The 23,564-nt window shown below is 45.4% G+C and overlaps 1 protein-coding gene across 4 annotated transcripts in view; it reads right to left on the bottom strand.

The window, feature by feature from the left end:
- GRIK4 (glutamate ionotropic receptor kainate type subunit 4) overlaps positions 1-23,564 on the bottom strand; it is a 469,347-nt gene that overhangs the window by 128,977 nt on the left and 316,806 nt on the right. For all 4 annotated transcript variants that reach the window (XM_080983424.1, XM_080983422.1, XM_080983423.1 and 1 more), the window contains exon 6: positions 12,496-12,674. In XM_080983424.1, coding sequence (XP_080839550.1) covers positions 12,496-12,674 — 179 coding nt within the window. The remainder of the gene's footprint in view (positions 1-12,495; positions 12,675-23,564) is intronic.

Raw genomic sequence — 23,564 nt, forward strand, 5'->3', positions numbered from 1 at the left:
CGAGGTAGAAAAGGGCAACCAAAATGAGCAACTCTCTATGAGTAAAGGGTGCTGCCTATGGGACTTTTTAATTCTGAGAAAATGTGAGTAAGAGGTGACATGATAGAAGTGTTTAAAATTGTGCCTGGCATGCAGAGACTGGAGAGAGAACAGTTTTTCTTCCTCTCTCATAAGACTAGAACTCGTTTACATCCAGTGAGGCTGAATGCTGTAAGCAGTGCTTCCCCCCAAAAAAGAATGTTTAGGGGTACAGTGGTACCTCGGGTTACATACGCTTCAGGTTACACACGCTTCAGGTTACATACGCTTCAGGTTACAGACTCCGTTAACCCAGAAATAGTACCTTGGGTTAAGAACTTTGCTTCAGGATGAGAACAGAAATCGTGCTCCGGCGGCGCGGCAGCAGCAGGAGGCCCCCATTAGCTAAAGTGGTGCTTCAGGTTAAGAACAGTTTCAGGTTAAGAACAGACCTCTGGAACGAATTAAGTACTTAACCTGAGGTACCACTGTACTCTCATTTTGACTAAAAAAAATCACCATTTTATAGTTCAAATCAGGAAAAATAAATACAGTAAATGGTCAAAAGTACAAAGATTCACAAAAAGTTTAGGGGTATGCGTACCCCTGCGCACCCCTAGGGGGGAAAAGCACTGGCTCTAAGATTCAGGGCTGATACAAGAAAGTACGTCTTCATGCAGCACATAGTTAAAACTATGGAACTCTCTCCCACTAGATGCAGTGATGGCCACCAACTTGGATGCCTTTAAAAGAGGATGGGTTTAAAGCGGACCCCCTCTATCCATCCAGGCAAGATAGGGGCATTATCAGAATTCGAGGACATATTCCAGCCAGGCAAAAACACTCAAGGAGGGTGTGAAGCAGAGGGAGTGAGGGGTGTGGACTGGGGAGAATTCCAATGGCCAGATAGAAAGGCCCAGAGGGTCTGGGTTTCTCTGCTCCTGGACAAAATGAACCCACTTTGGTCTGATCTGAATCTTAGGCTTTTATTGGAAGCAGGAAGAAACAGAAAGCATGATTTGTTTGTGTTTCCTTCCCATTCCACCTCTTAGTAATATGCAAAGCTGCTGAAGTGAAATCGAAGCACAAATAAATTAGAGTTGCAACCCTGCCCAAATTGAGTGTATGTGTGGGGAGGGGGGAGGCACTGCTCATTCACATATGCAAATGCATTTAAGTGTAGAACATTTAAAATCGTTGCCTGGGGTAGTGGGAGAACTAAAAAAAGCCATCCAGGTGACAAACAGCTCAAGAGAGACACAGACGCTCCTCAATTACAATCAGTCATTTGCTTCAGAGCAGGTTTCAGTGGCATCTCAGTCTTTGTAGCTGGCAACCCTCCCATTATCCCTGAGGGAAGTGAGCGGCAGAAATATCTGAGGCTGGTATTTGAAAACTCCTATCCAGAAGTTCCAGAAGTCCCTCCTAGTTTTAAAGTCATTTGCCCCCTTTCATTTGGGGATGGGAGGGTTGAAGGAACCTTCCTTGTGAAAGAAATAATAACTGATCAAATGCTAAACTGTAAGAAAGAACATAAGAAGAGTCTGCTCAGTGCTGGATTTATGTATAGGCTAAGTAGGCTGAAGCCTAGGGCCTCTAAATCTAGGGGGCCTCACCAGCCCTCCCACTCCCCAGTGGGCAGTCTCTCCTCTCCCAAAATTGCAAACCCAAGACTTCATGCAAGGGCAGGTCAACTCAGGCCTGGCAACTATTATACTCAGGGCTAGCCAGTGGGGCCCAATTTGAAGCAGTGGGGCGCAACTTGAATGTTTTTTTGTAGGGCCCCAGTTCACAGCCAAAGTCTGCAAAATCTTATAGATATAAATAAAATCCATCTAAATTGCTCTGGTTCGGGGCCCCCCTTAGGAGTGGCCCGCGGAGCCCAATTTGGCCCAATTGTTCCAGTTGCATTAAGGTCAGCCCTGATGAGACTGTGCAGGGGTTGGACTTACAAGCCTGCACCTTCTAGGTCCCTGGTGTCACCATTCAGACTACAGACTCAAGGACTTGTTATGGAAATAAGGCGGGGCACTTATTGGAAATCAGTTTTGTCACCTCTTCCCCCCAAACCCCGAGACAATGAGCCCAGCCACCTTTTATTCACAGTCATATAAGCACTACACTACAGCATGGTCATAAACCTGTACGTTCAAAAGCTGAAATATACACCCAATATGTAGCAATGGAGATTTATGTTACTGCTTTATGAATGAACATTGTGTTTTATGAACGGACTCTGTATTTTGTGAATAGGGAGCTCTAGAATCTGACAGCTAACCAATTGGGTACTACCAAACAGCGACCCCCACTGCTGAAAGCAGGTAACAAGCAGGGAATGCTTCAGATCAGCCTTTGCACTGTTGACTGAACACCCCCTGCTGTGCAGATAATGGAGAAAGCTCATAAATCGTATCCCTTCTGGGATCCTGGCCAACTCTATTACTCTGGTGTAAACCCTGGTGCACCAGAAGCCCAGAAAAGCAGCAAATAAAACCCGCTCATACGTCAGCAACTGATAAGACTTGTCAACCAGTTCTTCCAAAGCCTTCCTAAATTATAAAGCTCCAAAATACAGGCCAAAAGAGAGCAGGTCTGGGAAGAGCGAGGCATACAATGGGCACCACCAGTGAAAAGGCCCTGCTCCGTGTAGCTCCTGCCCTGTCATTTGATAGGGTGCCCACTTGCCCTCCTTCTTGACATGGAATGCTCTCTATTGGAGTCTCCAGGTCCAGTACAAAGACCACAAGAAGGGAAAGCAGGGACCTTGAAGTTCCCAACAGCTGTTAATCAAGCAAGCAAGCAAGCACACAGGTCACATTTGTCACAGTCAGGATGCCTAAGTCCTGGCCAGGCCTGCACCCAATCTTGTTTTTGTACAATCTTGTTTGTCCTCAGTAACCAAAATTATATTATCAACATATACACAGCGGCAGAAGAAAGGGGTCGGAGGAGGCAGGTCGCCCTGGGTGCCACTGTGGGAGGGGTGACAAGATGGCCCCTGCCTCCCCCCAGCTGTAGAGCAGCCAAGGGCGCGTGCAGTCCGTATGGGCGCCACTCGCGTGCCACCTGTACAGGATACTGCTCGCACGGCAGCCTGTATGGTTGCCGTGCAAGCATATTACTTTTATTCCCAGGCCGTCAGCTTGGGAGTCAACCAGGAACTGCACAACACTAGAAGGATTAGCAAACACTAGGGATGCTTTAGCTATTTGTCTTCCATTTCTGAACCCAAAGAATCTGGTTGTGGTCCAGTAAGTACCTGCACCTAACACTAGGCTATTACAGGGAAGCTGCACACTTTCACTGGTGACTTGTAACACTGATTGATGACTAGCATGTGTAAATGGCCCTGTGCAGATATAACACCAAAGACAACACTCGCATTTCACATCACCTATCTTCCAAACACACTGTTTTCCTTGGATTTTCTGCAACTGATGAATGACTACATTGAGTTATTATGAGTCCTGTGTGGGAATGAACCATCCCCAGTCTATCAGGGCTTTCATATCACTCTTTGAAACTTCAAACATGATGTTCTTCAGTCAGACTGTCATACAGATAAAGAAACCTCTGCTTGATTAATGATACGTTAGTTGATTAATCAATCAATTAAAACTGCATAAATTTGCATTTGAATAAAAGTAATACTTGTAAAGAAAAAATAATTCTTGTTTTTAGACAACGCACACACAGTGCTTGATGAACCTCATCAATAGGGCCCAATGGTCTTCTGCCATGGGGTGGAGATCTGCTTCCTCAGTTTTATTGAGTCTATTGAAACTTGACTGAATTGTTTTAAAGCTGTCCTAATAGTTACATATTTTATTGCTCTGTTTCTTATTAATGACATTTTTATTATATTAGAATTTTATTGTATTAGAACATTTTATATAATGAATTTGCATATTTTCTCTCTCTCTCTCTCTCTCTCTCTCTCCAGCCATCTTGAACTTTTAGGAAAGGAACACAGCAAATGTTTAAATAAATACATGTAAAGACTGCAATCCTAAATATACTTGTCCATGATCCATTGAACACAGGAGGAGAAAACATGCACAGGATTCTCATGTAAATATTGTGCCTGCTTTAAAATGGTGTCTGGATGCAGTCCTTGGCTGAATGAGTTACAACTGACTCCTGAAAAGATGGAGATATTATGAATGGATTTTTTCCGAGGTCTGCAAACTGGGCTGTATATATATAAATGTACAGTGGTACCCATTCGACTTCTAAAACGTTCAAAAACCAAGGCATAGCTTCCGATTGGTGCAGGCGCCCCGGAAACAATAGCCAGCAACCACATCGGACGTTTGGCTACTGAAAAACATTAAAAAACTGGAACACTTACTTCCGGGTTTTCAGCGTTTGGGAGCTGATATGTTTGTCAACTAAGCCATTTGAGAACCAAGGTTCCACTGTATATGTATACGGGTTCTAGGTGGGGATGAAGGAGCAGGTGCATAGTCTTTTATTCACACAAGAACCCTCAGAGGTAGATTACAATGAGAGATAGCAACTGGTCCAACGGAACCTAATGAAATGTATGGCTGAGCAAGAGTTGAACCTAGATCTCCCAGGCCTGACATTCTCCCAAGCCTGACAGAGCTACCTTGAGTGGCAGAGAAAAAAACAAAAAAGTTCTTTCCTAGCATCTCGTTCTGCTCTTCTGCTCCAAACACTGCCTCCTCTCATATTCACTGTGCAAATCTGAACCTGCTTTTTAGCTAGGGGCAGGCAGGCACATTGGTTCTCTGTGCAACCAGCTTTGAAGTCAGAAGCTTTCCATTCCAAGGGCAGCTAATCAAAGAAAGCCGCAAATTATTTTTCCTGGCCTTCTTCACACAAACATACACATACTGGCAGGTGGGAAGCCAGGATGGGGCTGTCAGCAGAGAAGCAACCGTGCAACTCTGGACCATATGGGGGGAGGATGTGAACTGAGAGTCAGTGGCAGATTCATCGTTCAAGGTTGGTAGGGCTGGAAAGCAGAATTTAGTCAGAGCTCCGTAAATCAAAGATAGTATTTCAACTGTGCTAGCAAAGAAGCACGGGGAGGCGACCAGGTGGGAACACGTAATGACATCCTGTTGGGAATGGAGATGCATTGCCAACCGAGATAAAAGGCAGGCAGTTTGATTGGCAGAGCTCATTCTTCATGAAAATATGGGACAAGTTAGACTGATGGGAGAGAGAAGGGGGGAAATGGTGCAGTCCATGGCATGGAAATAAGAAAGCTATGCATGGCCCACTTCCAATATCTCTACACTTCCATTCAGGACCAGAACATCTGAATAGGAAGCATATACCGTATTTTTCGTTCTATTAGATGCACCTAGACGTACCTAGTTTTCAGGGGAGGAAAACAAGAAATAAGAAAACAATGCAAAGTATCCTGAGCTAAGAGGGAGAGCTCCTCCATATTCGCTCAGGAGGCTTTGCGGGGCTATCCCTGAAGCCAGGAGAGCAAGCGGGATCGGTGTGGGAAGCCCTCCTGGCTTCAGTGAAAGCAAGCCTACTGGCTTTCCCCCCAGCTCCCGCAAGAGCCGCATGCTCTTTAAAGGGAGTGCGGCTCTTGGGGGCTTTTTTGGGAGGTGGGGGAAGGGATAGAGCCACACGCTCTGTCCCTTCCCCCATCTCCCGCAAAAGCCAGGGATAGCAGGGCGAAGCCTTTGCAGGGGAGCGGGATGAAGGCTCCCCGCTGCCCTGCGGAGGCTGCGCGCTGCTAAACAAGAAGCCAGGCCAGCCAGTGGGATCCCTGCGATCCTGCTGGCTGTCTTGGCTTCTTGCTTGGCTGCGCGCAGCCTCCGCAGGGCAGCTGGGAGCCTTCACCCCCTGCCCGTGAGAGGCTGTGCGTGGCTAAGGCTCCCCCAAGAGCTGCGCTCCCTTTAAAGAGTGTGCGGAGTGTGTGCGCAGCTCTTTGGGGCTTTTCCCGAGGAGGGAGAAGGGCAGCCCTTCTCCCTCCTCGGGAAAAAGCCCCGAAGAGCCGCGTACACACTCCACACGACTCTTTAAAGGCAGCGCTGAGCAGAGCCTCCCACCTGCATTTGCTCCATACTTACTTTTTAGGAGGGGAAAAGTGCATCTTATAGAGCGAAAAATACAGTACATAAGAACAGAAGAAAAGCCTGCTGCATCAGGACAATAGCCCTTCTAGTCCAGCATCCTGTTTTCACAGTGGCCAACCAGATGCCTGCATGAAACCCCCAAGGAGGACTCAAGCACAAGAGCCCTCTCCCCTCCTGTGGTCTTCAGCAACTGGAATTCAGAAACATCACTGCCTCCGACCATGAAGGGACAGCCTAGCCATTGTGGCTACTAGCCATTGCTAGCCTTAGCCTCCATGAATTTGTCTAATTCTCTTTTAAAGCCATTCAAGTTGGTGGCAATCACGGCCTCCTGCAGGAGCAAGTTCCACAGACCCACTATGTGCTGTGTGCAGAAGTACTTTCTTTTATCTGTTCGTTGGACGCCCTTGAATTCTACTAATTTTCAGAGAGGGGGAAAAACTTTTCTCTATCCGCTTCCTCCAAGCCATGAATAATTTTATGAACTAAAAAGCCCCATGCATTGAAACCTTCCCTCAGAGGAGAGTTGCATAAAATATATACTTGAATTCCAACGTACGTAAGTCAGATACATGCAGTCAATTACCAGATTTCTTTAAAAGGAAATAGACCGTGTGGTTTTGATCGGCACACTTTGGACTGCACACACACGGGAATTATTTGGAAACGTCAACCCTGTGTGCAAATGCAGAGCCATTGGGTGTTACGGCAGGTGTACTGCACGGTCACTGAAGGGAAGTACAGTCTCACTTCCCACAATGCAATGTGCCAGACTGAGAGAGAAGCACCTTCCGATCTGGCCCAACATTTGTCAGGGAGAGGAAGTGTGCATGCTTTGGCTTCAGGAAGCCTCAGGTTCAATCCCTGATATCTCCAGTTAAAAGGGTGAAGAAGGAGGTGATGAGAGAAAGGCTTTGGCTTAAATAATAATAATAATAATAATAATAATAATAATAATTTATTATTTATACCCCGCCCATCTGGCTAGGTTTCCCCAGCCACTAAAATACAATAACCTATTAAACATTAAAAGCTTCCCTAAACAAGGCTGCCTTTAGATGTCTTCTAAAAGTTTGGTAGTTATTTTTCTCTTTGACATCTGGTGGGAGGGCATTCCACAGGCCGGGTGCCACTACCGAGAAGGCCCTCTGCCTGGTTCCCTGTAACTTGGCTTCTCACAAAGAGGGAACCACCAGAAGGCCCTCGGCGCTGGACCTCAGTGTCCGGGCAGAACGATGGAGGTGGAGACGCTCCTTCAGATATACTGGACCGAGGCCGTTTAGAGCTTTAAAGGTCAGCACCAACACTTTGAATTGTGCTCGGAAACGTACTGGGAGCCAGTGTAGGTCTTTCAAGGCTGGTGTTATATGGTCTCGGCGGTCGCTCCCAGTCATCAGTCTAGCTGCCGCATTCTGGATTAGTTGAGACCCTGGAGAGCTGCTGCCAGTCAGAGCAGGCACCACTGGGCAGGTGGGCAAACAGTCTGGCCTGATGGAAGGCAGAGCTTCCTACATTCCCAAAGCAATTCCCTCATCCCAGTCTCAATGCAGCAAAACAATGACGAGTGGAAGCAGGCAGGCAAAGACGCCTGACAGACACTGGAGAGGAGCCAAGCAGCTTCACCAGGAGACCCGTAGCTCAGGTTGAAAAGCAAGAAAACCTTCTGGGCTTCCTAGGCTTTACATAGGAGGAAGCATTCAGTTCCTCCTGGTTGCTTGAGTGTCTCTTTAGCAGGGCTTCCCAGAAGTATCTGCCCAGTGGTTTGAAGGGAGCCACAGTGGGTAAGCAGCTTGCTCAGTTTCCCATTGTGCCCAGTTTGAGATCTGGAGTGCCAGAGAGAGAACAGGCACATGTGCACGGTGCCACACATGCCCTGTGGCGTGTTTAAAAGTGCCCTCAGGGAAGCAAAATACCCCTGTCAAAAATAAGAGGTTGCTTATCTTCTGCTTTCAGGGTATGCCTACCACCACCAGCAGCAACCGAGTAAAACTTTTGCTACCATCTTCTTGCTTTTCTTTGCTACTGCTCTTGTCTGAAGGGAGAGGGGAGATTCGGGAGCATCCCTGGAGGAGGACCTTGGGCCCACCCAGTGCTGATTTGCAACAGCTGGCCTGATTCCAGACATTTGGGTGGGGAGGTTAAAAATGGAAAAATAGTTGTTTATTTGCTAATTGGTAGGCGGGCATATTTTTGTTTATTTGCCATTTGTTAATGAAATTTGTTATTACTTATATGGTGGGTGTGTAGCTTTTTGTTTCTTCATAAATGTAATGTTAGATGATATATTGACGTATTGTATGATCCTCCTTTTTCCCCTTTTCTTATGGTATTGTGTATGTGTGTGTAAGAATATATACATAGCTGTAAGTCATTTGAAGACCTTCAGGTGACAAGTGACTAATAAGTTAGTTAGTTAGCTAGTTAGTTAGTTAGTTAGTTAGTTAGTTAGTTAGATAGATAACACCCCATCTAGCAGGGTTCATCTGGAGCTCTGGTTAAGTGCTGTGCCGGCTCAGTCTAGCCAATGCTTGCTTTTCACTCTGCAAACCCTGGACCTCACAAGTAGCTGTTTTGGGATCATCACCATCTGTCTTTGCCAAGTTTGCCCTCCCTCTGCAAGTGCCGCAAAAATTCTGAGCTTGCTGAGTTGTACTTTTATGCAGAAGATGAAACACAACCCCATATCTCTATCTGTTTATGTTTCTCCTAAGCCATCTCCCTTAAGAATCTCCTGCTTAAGTGAACCACATTAAACTGTACTGAGGATGTAACAGGGTTTCTCCCCCCTTTTCTTATTTTTAAGAAAAGCAACCCTTTCAATCTTTGACATCTTTATGTCGGTCACGGCAGGAGAATACCCCAGAGAAAGGAGGAGGGGAGTCAAAAGAGCCTCTAGTTCTGTAGCTGTGCAACATTACTATGGCAACAGGCTGAAGGGGTAGCCCTTAATACAGAGCGAATTCATTCAAATCCTTTATTGACTCCGCAGAGAAAGAGGGAGGGAGAAAAGAGAAGCCACATCTTTGCTCTAATTTCCCACACAAAATGCAACAGGTTGAGGTTTTTAAGCAAAATACGAAAGGTCAAAACCAAAGGGTGTCCTTTGATTCTAATTCACACATGTACACACCAGCTACTTGGCTGATGAGCAATTAAAATAATGCAGTGGTGCACTGATGAGACCCATTAGCTTGCAGAAGATATCTCTGATCTCTCTCCGAGAACTGGGCAGACTCCGTTAGCAACTTATTTTTGACCTTTGTCTGCGGACAGAAGACAAGCTGATCTGTACCTGCAATGACTAATAATGGGGACAACTTTGCATGAACACAAAATCTGCCACTTTTGATCTGAAAGCCCAGGCAGGCAGCGGGGAGTTTCTAAATACAGATACATTCACCAAGCTGCACTCTTCATCTCTGCTCCCTATGGGGAAAACAACCATTAATCGACATCAGAGATGCAGTCACACAGGCATGCAGCTTTTCTGGGAGAACTTTTCCCTCAGCAATAAGGAATGATTGCTTATGTTTTTGTACAATTTCTGAGCAACAAGGGCTCCATGAACTGGAGGATAAGTGACAATTTCTTAACAATTAATGTGACAATGACTTAGTGCAGAGTGATTCCAGCAGCCTAGCCAGTTAACCGTGTGCAAAGCTATATTCAAGAGTCTTCACAAATCTTCTAGACCAGAGATGAGGAACCTGTGGCCCTCCAGTGACCACAATTGCTATTATCCCTCACTATTGACCATTGTGGCTATGGCAGTTTGGAGACAGGGTCCAAAACAGTAGGAGGACCACAGGTTTCCCCAACCCTACTCTAGTATGATCCAGTACTAGAAAATGCACAATGAAATTCACTACAAAATGGGAAGGAGAGAAACTTAAGGTTTGAAGAAAATGAGACCAGTAATGCATTCCAATAAAGTGAGACCAGTTATTTTCCAGCCGCATTGGCATTGTGCTTTCATTGCACTGAAATGAATGGAACGGAATAACCTAATGACAATGTACTTACAGTGGTCCCTCGGGTTACATACACTCCAGGTTACATACGCTTCAGGTTACAGACTCTGCTAACCCAGAAATATTACCTCGGGTTAAGAACTTTGCTTCAGGATGAGAACAGAAATCGTGCTCCGGCGGCGCAGCAGCAGCAGGAGGCCCCTTTAGCTAAAGTGGAGCTTCAGGTTAAGAACAGTTTCAGGTTAAGTACAGACCTCTGGAACGAATTAAGTACTTAACCTGAGGTACCACTGTATATAATTTGTATAAGTAATTACACGTTACGAAATCTTGCCATAGCGGACAATGAGACGAATAATGTAGTTTGGGGTAGAAGACAAAGTGCAGCAGAACAGAAACAGGGGCAATACAGGGCAGATCACAAAGCAATGACTTTTTGCACAGAAATTGGCACTGAGGCCTCAGTATAAATGACTTGGGCCTCAAATACCCAAAGGACCGCCTTCTTCCCTACAGATCCTCTTGGGTGCTAAGATCAATGGGGTGAGGGAGGCCTCTTGGTAGTGCCTCTGCCCTCAAACACTCAGGGTGGTGACAGTGGCAGACTGGGAGAGGGCCTTCTCTGTGGCAGCCCCTAAGTTGTGGAAATCCCTTCTGACACCTACATTACACAGTTTTCAGCAAATACTGAAGATGCACCTGTTCACCCTGGCTTTTGACACTTGAGATTTAGGATTTTAGGACCCACCTTATTTTTGTAATTTTAAGTTCTTCTAAACTGGGGTTTTTATAATATTGTGTTTTAAGATTGCTCACCTTTTACATTGGGTGGCATTGCAGGCTGGCATCTGGACCCCTGTAGTGACCCAGATCGGGGGTGAGGGATTGATACCTACTCCGTGCCAACCCCAGCCGCGTCCCCCCTGCCTGGCCAATCTATGGGCTTCCCTTTTTCGCTAGGAGCTTCCCTCTCTCGCCTCCACTTGGTTTTCACCTACCTTGTAGCAATCGTCACAACTTTGCAAGGTTAGGCATTGGGTAAGCCTTTGTATAAGGGAGGGGAGGTTGTAGCCTCTGCCTGCCCCTTCTTGATAAGGGTATCCTGTTAAAGGAATCCAAGGGTGTGGATTCTGTCTGAAGCCCGGGTGTGGGTTAGGGCCATGCCATGACCCTCAGGGTGCCCCTATTTGATGTAAGTCATAGGACTCCCCCTTCTTGTGGTTTACCCTTAGTTTGACTCCTTGCAGATGGCTGGGAGTCAAGATATAGCCCAGTTTCATCCAATGCCTAAGCCAAATCGCTCCCTTCTTTAACCAATAAAGTTGTGGTCTGTTTTAGCCCATAACCCTAAATACTCATGTCGGTGTGTTTATTAATCAATGGGGAACTGCAGGGCACGGGGCCTTGGCACACAATATTAATATTGTGTCTTAATAGTTGTAACCCACCCTGGGACTTTAAGGTGAAGGGCAGGGAATAAACTGTAATAATAAAGTAATAATAATAATGATATATACTCCTGGGCAGAGTGCTCCACTAGGTCCCAACCAACCACATATTATGAAGTTTCTGACTCAAGTCCCACTTTCCCTGGCAGTTCTTTCAAAATATCACGGGACTCTGTACACTGGCAAGTTCCACAGGGGAAAAAAGGCTCCCTCTCTTCCGCTCCGGGATACGTGAAATGAATACCACCACAAAGCAATCTCACGCTTTCCTAAACCATACGTCTGTGCTCACCAGCGTGTGTTGATGAGGCTGCAGATCCAAACTGTTGTTTATAAATTGTTAATATTGTTTCCCTTTCTAATGGACTGGCTGGGAGCTCAGCCAAAGATTTAAAGCCAAAGGCTTTCGCAGAGAGAAAGAAAAGAAAAAAATCTTGTGGAAAAGAGAGAAAATGATCAATTTTTAAAGAAAGCTGTTAAAACATGGGGAAAACAAAACAATATATATATATATATATTGGCCACAGGCTTAAAACAAAAAATCCCGTGCACTGTTTTATACAGACTGCTCTCGAACAACAGGTCCCAGAGACTGAAGTTCGGATGTGGATAGACATCCATGGAAATGTATGTGGGTGTCACAAGCACCATGTAATGTAGAAGTCCTCTAGTTGTTTTAGACTACAACTCCCATCAGCCCTCTCCCAGCACAACATCTGGAGGGCTTCATGTTGAGGGAGGCTGATAGAGTGACAGGCCTGTCCTCCATGTATTTGTCTAAACCTTTAAAAAAAAAAAAAAGATAATCAAAGCTGATAGACATCACCCCACCTCGCGGAAGTGATTTCTGTAATATAATTGCATGTTTTGTCAGCCCTGAACCTACTTGCCAGTCCGTTTCATTGAGTAAGCCTGGGATCAGCGTGTTTACCTGGTGCTCCCATCCCAACCTTGGCAAGCTCAGCTGATGAATAGTCGCCTGCCTCTTACCTTCTGAAGGATGATGTGGGACATGGAAGCATTGGCGTGTACAATGATGGTGGCCGTCTTGTCGTCCCTGATCTCCTTTAGCAACGGTGTGGGGTCCCGGCTGTCATCCAGCATCCGGATCGAGAGAGTTTCCTTAGAGATCAGGAACTGGCGGAGCAGCTTCTCCAGGTTTAGAAGGCCTGCAGGTGAGAGAAATGGAAAAGACCATTTTCTACTGGGCCAAGTTTAAGGTGTTACCAATAATACATAAAGCCCTTAACATCTCGGGACCAGTTTACCTGCGAAATCACCTTTCCCTATATGCACCCACTTGATAGCTTTGATTTATGGAACTGGCACTGCTCCAAGTGGCACGTAACACTCATTCTGCTGTTATAAGAAACTGATGTTTTTAGGGTGGCAACACCCAAACTTTGGAACTCCATGCCTATTGACATCAGCCTTGAACTTTCACTGCACTTTTTTTGGCGTCTGCTAAAAACATTTTTTGTTTTTAGACAAGCCTACCTAGACATGTAGAATGTTAAGCTGGTTTTTAGCAATGATCTTGATTATTTTTTGAATGCTTTAAATAGTTGTTCTTAACTGATAATTTTTCTGTTGCATTCTTTTTGTAAACTACTGGAAGGCTTTCTCTTTTTTATAATCAAATTGTATATACATTTAGTTACATGAATAAATAAAATGTTCTAATCCTCTCCTGCCACCTTTCCAACTTCTAAAACCCCCTCATTTCCCTGCAAATGCTGAAGCATCACTGCACAACTTCATCTGGGTTCATCATTGTCTCACTTACCATTCCTCCCCTGCCTGCAACCTTCCCATCTCTGAGACATCCTTCAATGTCTCAGATGTGCTTTGAAGGTGATCTGGAAACTACAACTAATCCAGAATGCAGCAGCTAGACTGGTGACCGGGAGCGGCCACCGAGACCACATAACACCGGTCTGGAAAGACATTGGCTCCCAGTACGTTTCTGAGCACAATTCAAAGTGTTGGTGCTGACCTTTAAAACCTTAAACGGCCTCAGTCCAGTATACCTGAAGAAGCGTCTCCACCCCCATTGGTCTGCCCGGACACTGAGGTCCAGCACCAAGGGCCTTCTGGCGGTTCCCTCACTGCGAGAAGTGAGATTACAGGGAACCAGGCAGAGGGCCTTCTCGGTAGTGGCACCCGCCCTGTGGAACGTCCTCCTACCAGATGTCAAAGAGAACAACTACCAGAGTTTTAGAAGACATCTGAAGGCAGCCCTGTTTAGGGAAGCTTTTAATGACTGATGTTTTAATGTATTTTTAATCTCCTGTTGGAAGCCGCCCAGAGCGGCTGGGGAAACCCAGCCAGATGCGCGGGGTATAAATATATTATTATTATTATTATTATTATTATTATTATTATTATTAGCGTTCCCAAATTGGCATTCTCCCTTTACTTTCCTTGTTGCTTGCTTCTGAGTACTTTATGAGTGTATATTGGGTTGTTTTTCAGGGGAAGTGCTGTGTCATGCCACTAGGTAGCCATTGTCCGGATAGCTCAGTTGGTTAGAACATGGTGCTGATAATGCCAAGGCTGCAAGTTCGATTCCCCGTGTGGGACAGCTGCCTATTCCTGCATTGCAGGGACTGGACTAGAGAAGGAGATTTCAGCAAATTTGGAAACCAACACTTTTCTTTGACTTTTCTGAAAGTTCTGTCAGCTTCTAGCATTTAGCAGCTAGGTTTTCTGTTCCAAAATTAATCCAGTTATGACAAATCATTTCATTTTTATAATGAATAGAGCATTTGACTGTTACAATGGTAGTCTGAGCCACCCACCTGAACTGTACTACCACTGCTCTGCCTGTGTAATTTAAAGTACCTTGCCTGACAGAAATATAGCATGTGTATGTGAGGGACTATTATCTACCTGTGTGAATTTGTGCAGTAAAATAAATACAATAAAACACACTGATTAAAGCAACATTTACGCCCCAAACACTCAAAATCCATGTAAAACTGTGTGTGCAGTCTTTTCGTCCATAACAATCAAAGACTGGCATCTATAATACTGTTCCCCTTGAATCGATTGCTTCTGAAAGCAATGTTTTTCGTTGATTAACTGCCTCACTTTTAAATGATTAAAGTAACAATTGCAATAACTTGCTGCAGGTGACATTTTGAGGATATTTAATGAAGATAATAGTTACTCTCAAATGAATAACCCAGACAAACGAGCTCATGTTTGGACAATCTTCTTGCTGAACCTCCTCCTTCTTCCACCTCCCTCCTACTGTGGTACTTTTCACCAGGCAGAACTGGAATTAAAATCAGATGGAACCTGATTAAGAAATCCAGAATTTTATTCAGTAATAAATGGATTCATGATTCATGCTGTTAATCAATAGATGTAAAGCTTTCAGCCATGAAATAATGTCCTGGAGCTTTGGGAAGGCCCTGCCTTCCCTCAGTTCCTCTGTAACAATAAAAATAACTGGCTCAATTTAATAAAATTTAAAGAGCACACCTGCATCAGCACAGCTGCATGCCTTCATCTGCCCAGCTGCAACAAAACATGTCTCCCCTGTATCGGTCTCTACAACCACAGCAGGTGCTGTAACTCCAACAGTTTGACTTCACCTCTTCCATTATATCCTATTCAGATGGATGGATGCCAACCTCAAAGAACTAAATAGGTAAGTTGGCATAAAAAGGTGTTCAAGGTGTTCTGAAACTTAGTCCTGAGGCTAAGCTCTGCTAGAAGGATGTTCCATAGCATGGGACCAGTGACACATTGCCCGACTTCTAGTTTGAAGCCAGTGGAGCTTCTGAAACATGGGGGACAACTAGTGCTCCTCTGGATGACTGTGGATGTTTACAAGTGATAATATTGATGGTCCAGGTCATCTCTCCATTCCAAGGAGCAGGGTCAGCCCACTCATGAGGCAAGGTGAAATGACCGCCTCAGGCGGCAGGATCCACAGGGGCAGCAGATTCCAATGCAGATCTCTATCCCCACCTGTTCCTGATGTAGATCTTCACTCACCCCTTCTTCCCTGGCAGGGAAGGAGGCACCATTTTGTGGTTCATCTCAGGTGCCAAAGTGTCTTGGCCAGAGCCTTGGCACGAACACCAGCTTATCTGTGCATTAAACCCCCAGAGACATCGGGGGGGGGGGATCTGTATACATAGGTCTCAAAGGGTATCAAACATGCATCCGTCACCTCTGCAGAAGTCCAAGAAAGCATGTGCCGTATTTTCCTGTGTATAACATGACCTCATGTATAAGACGGCCCCTATTTTTGGGAGCCCTCAACAGTTGTTAAGCTTCTTTTGTAAGTTCGCTGAGCTGTTGAGCAGCTTTTGAGAATCCCCCGCTCTGGCTGACAGAACTGGTGCCGTAATACACCGCATACTGGCACTCGCCAAATACCGTATTTTTTGCTCTATAAGACTCACTTTTCCCCTCCTTAAAAGTAAGGGGAAATGTGTGTGCGTCTTATGGAGCGAATGCAGGCTGCGCAGCTATCCCAGAAGCCAGAACAGCAAGAGGGATTGCTGCTTTCACTGCGCAGCAGTCCCTCTTGCTGTTCTGGCTTCTGAGATTCAGAATATTTTTTTTCTTGTTTTCCTCCTCCAAAAACTAGGTGCGTCTTGTGGTCTGGTGCGTCTTATAGAGCGAAAAATACGGTACTCTTCCTAAGCTGCGAAGAGCGGGTAAGCAGCCTCCTCTCCGACATTTCACTGCTACCTCCGCAGCACCTACTCTCGCTTACTTAGCATATTAACCTGTGTATACGACAACCCTCAATATATCAGAAAAAAAGGCCAGCATCCTGCTATCTCAGTGGCCACCCAGATGCCTGTGGGAAACCATCAAACAGGACCCAAGCTCAAGAGCTCTCTTCACTCCTGTCGCTTCCCACAACTGGTCTTCAGAAGCATTGCTGCCTCTGACCATGGAGGAAAAGCATAGCTACATTAATGTAAAGCGCTGGCTATAAAAAGCTTGAGGACTGGTAAAATTCGCGGTAAATCTATGCTTCTGTTGTAAACCACAGTGGTACCTCGGAAGTCGAATGGAATCCATTCCAGAAGTCTGTTCGACTTCCAAAATGTTAGGAAACCAAGGTGCAGCTTCTGATTGGCTGAAGGAAGCTCCTATCTTCCTAGCTAACATCATCATCCCTAGCTAATAGGACCAGTGGTCAGGGGTGATGGGAGCTGTAGTACCAGAACATCTGGAGGGCTGAGTTTACCTATGCCTGCATGAAAGCAATGAGGAAGCACTACCAGGCGGAAGGTTTTTCCTTCTTCCTTGGGCTACCTATTTGCCTATGCAAATCCCTTCACATTGCCTCTGCCCTCTTTTCTTCTTTTCACCCTTTACTGAGATAGGAATTCATTTGAAGATTAATCCTACAGCAATAGCGAAGGAGCAGAATTTCTTTTACTAAAGGTGGGATTTAGTACTATGCAGGAGGCCTCCTTGTCACTTAGGCATCACTTAAGCTGTCAAAACAGTGCTTATCCCTGTTTCACAATTGTGTAGGTTTAAAGCCACCCACGGCTCACATTTCTCCCCTCTGGCCTTTGCTGGGAAATGATGTTTATTTTAGGGAGGAATCATGCAACCAGTAATCTTTTGTGATTCCTTCCGCTAGAGACATTAAGTATTTGAAGCATTTTACTAACTTGAGCTAAGTGCACGTGTGTGCATACACACAAGCTCTAAATGACTCCTTTTTGCTCCTATTAAAAAAGCACCTCTTGATTTAAAAAAAAAAGAAAACATGACTTCCATTGTAAACATAATGAAATTTACATTCACAAGCAATTGAGGAGTCTTTCTTCTCCATTCTGAAAGGGAGGGAAGTTGATGTTAAAGCTCATTCCCTACCTTCTTTTGGCTATCTATCTATATATATAGAGAGAGAGAGAGAGAGAGAGAGAGAGAGAGTTTTCCAAGAGATGAGCTTGCTAGATCAATGTAAGCCTTTTTGCAAGTCAGCAGGTGAACAGCTCTTTTGCATTAGTGTGTTTAGATAGTAGTGATCTAAGCAGTAAGAAGGAGACCACACAAAACCTTGGATCCATATGTTTAACGATCAATTCTACATTTGAATTTCTGATTCTAGGGTCTTATTAGAATTCTTCCAACAGCCAATAAAAGCATGTTTCATTGAAAAACTTTGCTAAACCTGAACTGCTAGATAGCTCAACCATGGATCTCAGAGAATTCCAATGGAAAAGGAACTTGCTGGTGTTTGTCTATTCATCTCCTGCCCAGAATGGAAATCAATCCAGAAAATGGAATTGGTATTTGCTATTGTGTTCAGTCCACAAATAATGCATAATGGTTGTTGGCATCTGTCTGTCTCAGGAGACCATGGGGGAGTGTGCCTTTGCAGGTGAAGTCCAACCATTGCAGAATTACAGCGACATGATGACATCACAGATCCTTTATATACAAAACCAAGGACAGCTGCCTCAGCCACTTAGATTCAATGACTGTGTGGGCAAATGAGGCCAGCTTAACATTGCACTGTTATTTTATAGCCGCACTCAGATAGAGTAGGAATAAAATGTGTGTGTGTGTGTGTGTGTGTGTGTGTGTGTGTCTGTTTGTCTGTCTGTCTCTGTGTGTGCATGCAGGGGCACAACTAATCAAGAGAGGAGCAATGAAAGCTCAACATAAATTGCAGTTCCATTCAGCCATTGAATTAGGCAGGCAGTGTTTTCCAACCAGTCTCATAAATGCAGGGCTGTAAAATTAAGGAGCAGGATCTAATTTTATTGGAGGGGAATTGAAATTAGACATAAAACTGGAAAACACCAGAGGGAATCGCTGCCTCTTAGGAGGCGAGACCTCCCACCTGCCCCAATAAACATAAATCTTTGCCTCTTTCTCCATTTATTTTACTGTCTTGACCAGCAGAATATGGCCTGGCCTGGTAGCTGCTAATTGCTGTGGGACAGGGGCCAACTTCCAGGGATCTGCCAGCGGAAGGGTAAGGGGGCAAAGCCAAAGAATAGGGGCTGGAGGAAAGCATGCTCCAGGATCTGAAGCCTGGGAAGGATCAGGATACTTGCAAGGAGATCTAGAAGGGGAGGGGGCTGCACCAGGCAGCTGCCTTGTGGGAAATGAAGTGTTAAGCCCTGGATGACTGAAGCACATGCCATTCCTGCCCTTTCACTAAGGACTATTCAAACACCATGTGCCTCATCCCAAGTGCTTTTTATTTCATAACTAAGGTCCCTGGCGCCTAACTCACTGCATCACCAGAGCTGCCACTAGGCCAAGGGAGAGTGCTTGACCTGATGTCTCCTGTACTGTAGCTCCATCCAGGTGATGACCAAGAAAGGTACTGTGACTCATCAGCACAGCCAATCGAAGCTTCTTCTTCTTTGGTGATCACTTGTAGCCAAGAAATATTGTCTTCCATAAACACGGTTATAAAATTGAGTCCGTAAGTGGCTGTGGAGGCCAATTCTGGATCCACACGTCTTTCCACAGTGGGGACATAGTTTCCGGGTGGGAGTTGATCATGGTGAGGGTTTGCCACACGTGCCTTCCTCTTAGCATGTTTCTCTCTTTCGTCCTCAGTTTGAGCGTCTTCAGAACCCATGACACCTTTGGCAAAGGCTGTTCTCCAATTGGAGCGCTTGCAGGCCAGTGTTTCCCAGTTGTCAGTGTTCATACTACATTTTTAAAAAAGATTTGCCATGAGAGAGTCTTTGACCACCAGCATTTTGTTGACCACCAGCATTACACTTTCCATTTTTAAGTTCAGAGTAGAGTAGTTGCTTTGGAAGATGATAATCAAGCATCCATACAACATGACTAGTCCAAGCAGCAGAGGTGTGGTTGGTGATATATAACTATGACTCCAGGCTTTGTTCCTTAGTTTGAGCATCTCATACTTCTTGGAGAGCTGCTGAACAGATTCTCCTCTCCTCTTCCCTTCCCTTCCCTTCTCCCTCTCTCCTTCCTCATCTGCCTGCTCTGACCGCCAGCCTATCTTGGACCACATTCATCTGGCTCTGTCCCTTTGAATCCTTGCCTTTCTGCTGCAGGACCTGCCCACTTGCGCTTCCTTGCTTCCTTCTGATCACACGTGGGTGAAATAGCTAGAGCAGAGCTTTCCAAACGTTTCATGTTGGCGACAAATTTTTGAGACATGCATCATTTTGCGACATGGTGGGTTAAACTACAGAGCCTAGGGCTTGTCAGTCAGAAGGTTGCCAGTTTGAATCCCCACGACGGGGTGAGCTCCCGTTGCTCGGTCCCAGCTCCTGCCAACCTAGCAGTTCGAAAGCACCTCAAAGTGCAAGTAGATGAATAGGTACCGCTTCGGCGGGAAGGTAAACGGCGTTTCCATGCACTGCTCTGGTTTGCCAGAAGCAGCTTAGTCATGCTGGCCACATGACCCAGAAGCTGTACGCCGGCTCCCTCAGCCAATAAAGCGAGATGAGCCCTGCAACCCGAGTCGGTCACAACTGGACCTAATGGTCAGGGGTCCCCTTTACCCTTTAATTCAGTTTTACTAGCAAACTGGAGGTTAAACTAATCCACACCTCCTCTCCACCCAGCAATAATCCTGGGAACTGTAGTTTATCCCTCACAGGGCCCTTTAAAAACTACAGTTCCCAGGTTTATATTTTTCTTGGGGGAGAATTCTGCTTTCAATGTATGGTGTATGTGCAGCCTCATATTTTAAACCACAGCCAGCTGTGTCTTGCTGGGTGACCTTGGACAGTCACTATAGCTCAGTTGGTTATAGCGTGGTGCTGGTAACAGCAAGGTTGCAGGTTCGATCCCCGTATGGGACAGCTGCATATTCCTGCATTGCAGGAGCTTGGACTAGATGATCCTAATGGTTCCACCCAACTCTACAATTCTATGACTCTTCTACTTCAGCCCAACCTACCTCACAATGCTGTTGTGTGAATAAAATGGGGTGTGGGGGAAAAGCCATGTATACCGACTTAAAAGCTCCTAGGATGAAAGGTGAGTTACAAATACAAGAAAATGAAATGCAAGAAATAAGGACAGAGCATGCTTAGTTAGAGTGGTATCTAGTTCCTAAATCTCTTTATGTTGGGGTGCATTCAGAGAACCCCAGATTATTATTATTTATATGCCACCCTTCTGACTGGGTAAAACAGCAAACATTAAAAACTTCCCTATACAGGGCTGTCTTCAGATGTCTTCTAAAAGCCAGATAGTGGCCCCGATCTGGTGGAATGCTCTGTCACAAGATACTAGGGCCCTGCAGGACTTGACATCTTTCTGCAGGGCCTGCAAGACAGAGCTCTTCCACCAGGCCTTTGGCCAAGGCACAGTCTGACCCCCTTCTTCAGTAATCCTCACAGAACTCTAGCCCAATGGTTGCCATTAATTTGATTTTGAATTGATTTTATTTATTTATTTTTATTTTTATTTTGAATTGATTTTAGAATGCATTTCAATTAATTGATTTTATGTAAACTGTGTTACTTTTATTGTTGTTCTGAGCCCAGATTCGGCTGGGGAGGGAGGAATATAAATAAAAAATGTATTATTATTATTATTATTATTATTATTTCCTTGACATCTAATGGGAGGGTGTTCCACAGGGCGGGCGTGACTATGGAGAAGGCCCTCTTCCTGGTTCCCTGTAACCTCACTTCTCGCAATAAGAGAACTGCCAAATCATGCATGATTTTATAATATTATATTCTGGGCCCTCCTCTCCTAACTCCAGCTCCTTCACCCCAGACTACTGTCTTCTCTGACAGCTGTATCCTTCAGGGCTCCTAGTCTGTACAAGGAAAGAGAGGGGCCTGTTCCTATCCAAAGAGATTTCCTTCTGTTCCGCTAACACGAGGCTCTGAAGCACTTGTCGCCAACAGAAGGATGCTCTTTCAAGGGCCTGTTTTACAGGCTGAACATGAGCCGGGTCTTGTAGGAACCTCCCTGAAACTTTGAAGTACATAAACGAGGACCACCAAGGAAGGGAGAGGCAGAATCAGACGTGGGCTGCATTAGAGTCATTCCTCTGCTGCGAGCGGCAGTCTGTTTAGTTATCTGATGGGAAAGAAGGCCTCTTGGGCAAAGAACTGGGCTAGGTCACTGTCAGGTATACCCTCTGCTTCCACTCAAACCCCCAAATTACACACTCAGAAAAAGCTAAATTCTACAACCAGTATACATTATGCAGATTTTCTCATGGGGAAGTGTTATGTAGGGCACTCAAGCTCAGGCCCCAGCTGCTGGTAAATTTATTCATTCATCCCTCTGGTTTCTGAGATTTGAACAGATGCATGGCCCACTTGTTTGTAAGCCTACCTTCACAATCTATATGGGGCAGTGACTTGATGTTTTCTTAAAATGCAGATCAAAGCTGGGATGCTCAGGCAAAATTATCTGTGCTCCCACAACATAGAGGCAGACCTGGGCATAAGGCTTGGAGCAGGGGTCCTAACTTGAATATTGGTGGGGGCCAGGTAAGCCCCACCCTCACATAATCAATCACAAGATGTGGCACTTGAATGGCAATGCAAATTAAGTTTTTGGAGGGCAACCCCTTCAAATTTTTATTGGGGGCGGCTGAAGGCACATCGGCCCCTAGGAGTCGGCTCCCATGGCTCGGAGAATGTGCAGTGGTAACACTTTTGTCTATCCCATGAATCTACAATTGCACAGTGCTGACTTGGAAACCGGCACCCCGAGATTCTTGACTTTCTTTAACAAACCAAGTCATGTTCCTAGCCCATAGGGTTTCCAGAAATGTGCTGGGGGAAAAGCAGGCATCATCTGAATGTCTGAAGCTGCATTGTATTATATCAGACCATTCTCCCATGAAGACCATAGCTGTCAACTTTTCCCTTTTCTTGTGAGGAATCCTATTCAGAATAAGGGAATTTCCCTTTAAAAAAGGGAAACGTTGACAGCTATGATCAAGACCATCATGATCTGGCAGTAGCTCTCCTTAATCTCAGGAAGACTCTCGCACCCAGCCCTGCTGGAGATTGAATCTGGGCCTGTCTTGTGTGCACAGCATATTTTATGTTGTTGAGCATATATTCTGTCAATTGACTCCTGGGATTCTCATTGGTCTCCCGAGAGATCGTAAAGAAGTTTTAGGACTCTGCACTCCCCTGCACCACCATGGGAAAAAGCGAAGACTGGGAACTTTAAAGCAGGCTTTATATCCCCTAGGATCAGCGAGAAACCATTTTTAAACAGACGTGGGAAATCACAACTCATTTCTCCCTGTGAGGAGGGAAACAGTGGAGGCAACATCTGAGCTGGAGACCTGCTCTTGACCCTCCCCTGCCCCATCTCCTCCTGGAATCCCACAGAATCTCAGCCTTGAAGGATTGCCCTTGTTTCCCTGGCTTCAGAGCTAGCGCAACACAGCTTAATTTTGCCACTCTGCCATTAACCCACAAAACTCCCTCCTATTTTCCCCCCTTAAGGTTGACAAGCAGCCATAAATCATCAACTCCATGTTGCCCACATTAGAAAAGGGGGGGGGGGATGGAGTCCATCCCTGTCTCAACTGAGTTCTCATTGCATACAGAGGTGTCTTCATTCAGTGCTGAATTTCCACTCCTCCTTCAAAGAAAGAAAGATTTGAAAAGAAAAAAAGGAAGCTGAACTGCAGCTCTTTCTCCCTTGTGCCTTCGAAGATGGGGCATCCCCAAGGCTGCCCATGATCAAGGCTTGCAGGGCAACACCACAGTTTTATCTGTGAAGGGTCATTTCCCTCTTCCACACCACTGCACCCCAGTCAGCAACCGGTTCATCCAATCGACCTGATTAAAGCAATCGAACCTGACTCAATAGACGGCTGGGTGCCGTGCTATTGTAAAAGCGATTTGGTTCCTGAGCTTTTTTGATCCTGTTAAATGAAGGATCAAATTAACCAGGGACAGAACAGTGCCAGGCATTTGTGTACACCGCTTGCATTCTACACCCTTCCAGTGTGCAGCACCTGTGGGTTAGCACATAAGGGCATGTACGCAGAGAATAAATTTATACACACAGCGATCAACCTGCAGAGTGTGCATGAATACATTCCGCTTTCAATGCTGTCTGTGCATGCAAAA

This window comes from Podarcis pityusensis (genome assembly GCF_964106645.2).
Source record: "Podarcis pityusensis genome assembly, chromosome: 15".
Lineage (NCBI taxonomy): Eukaryota > Metazoa > Chordata > Lepidosauria > Squamata > Lacertidae > Podarcis > Podarcis pityusensis.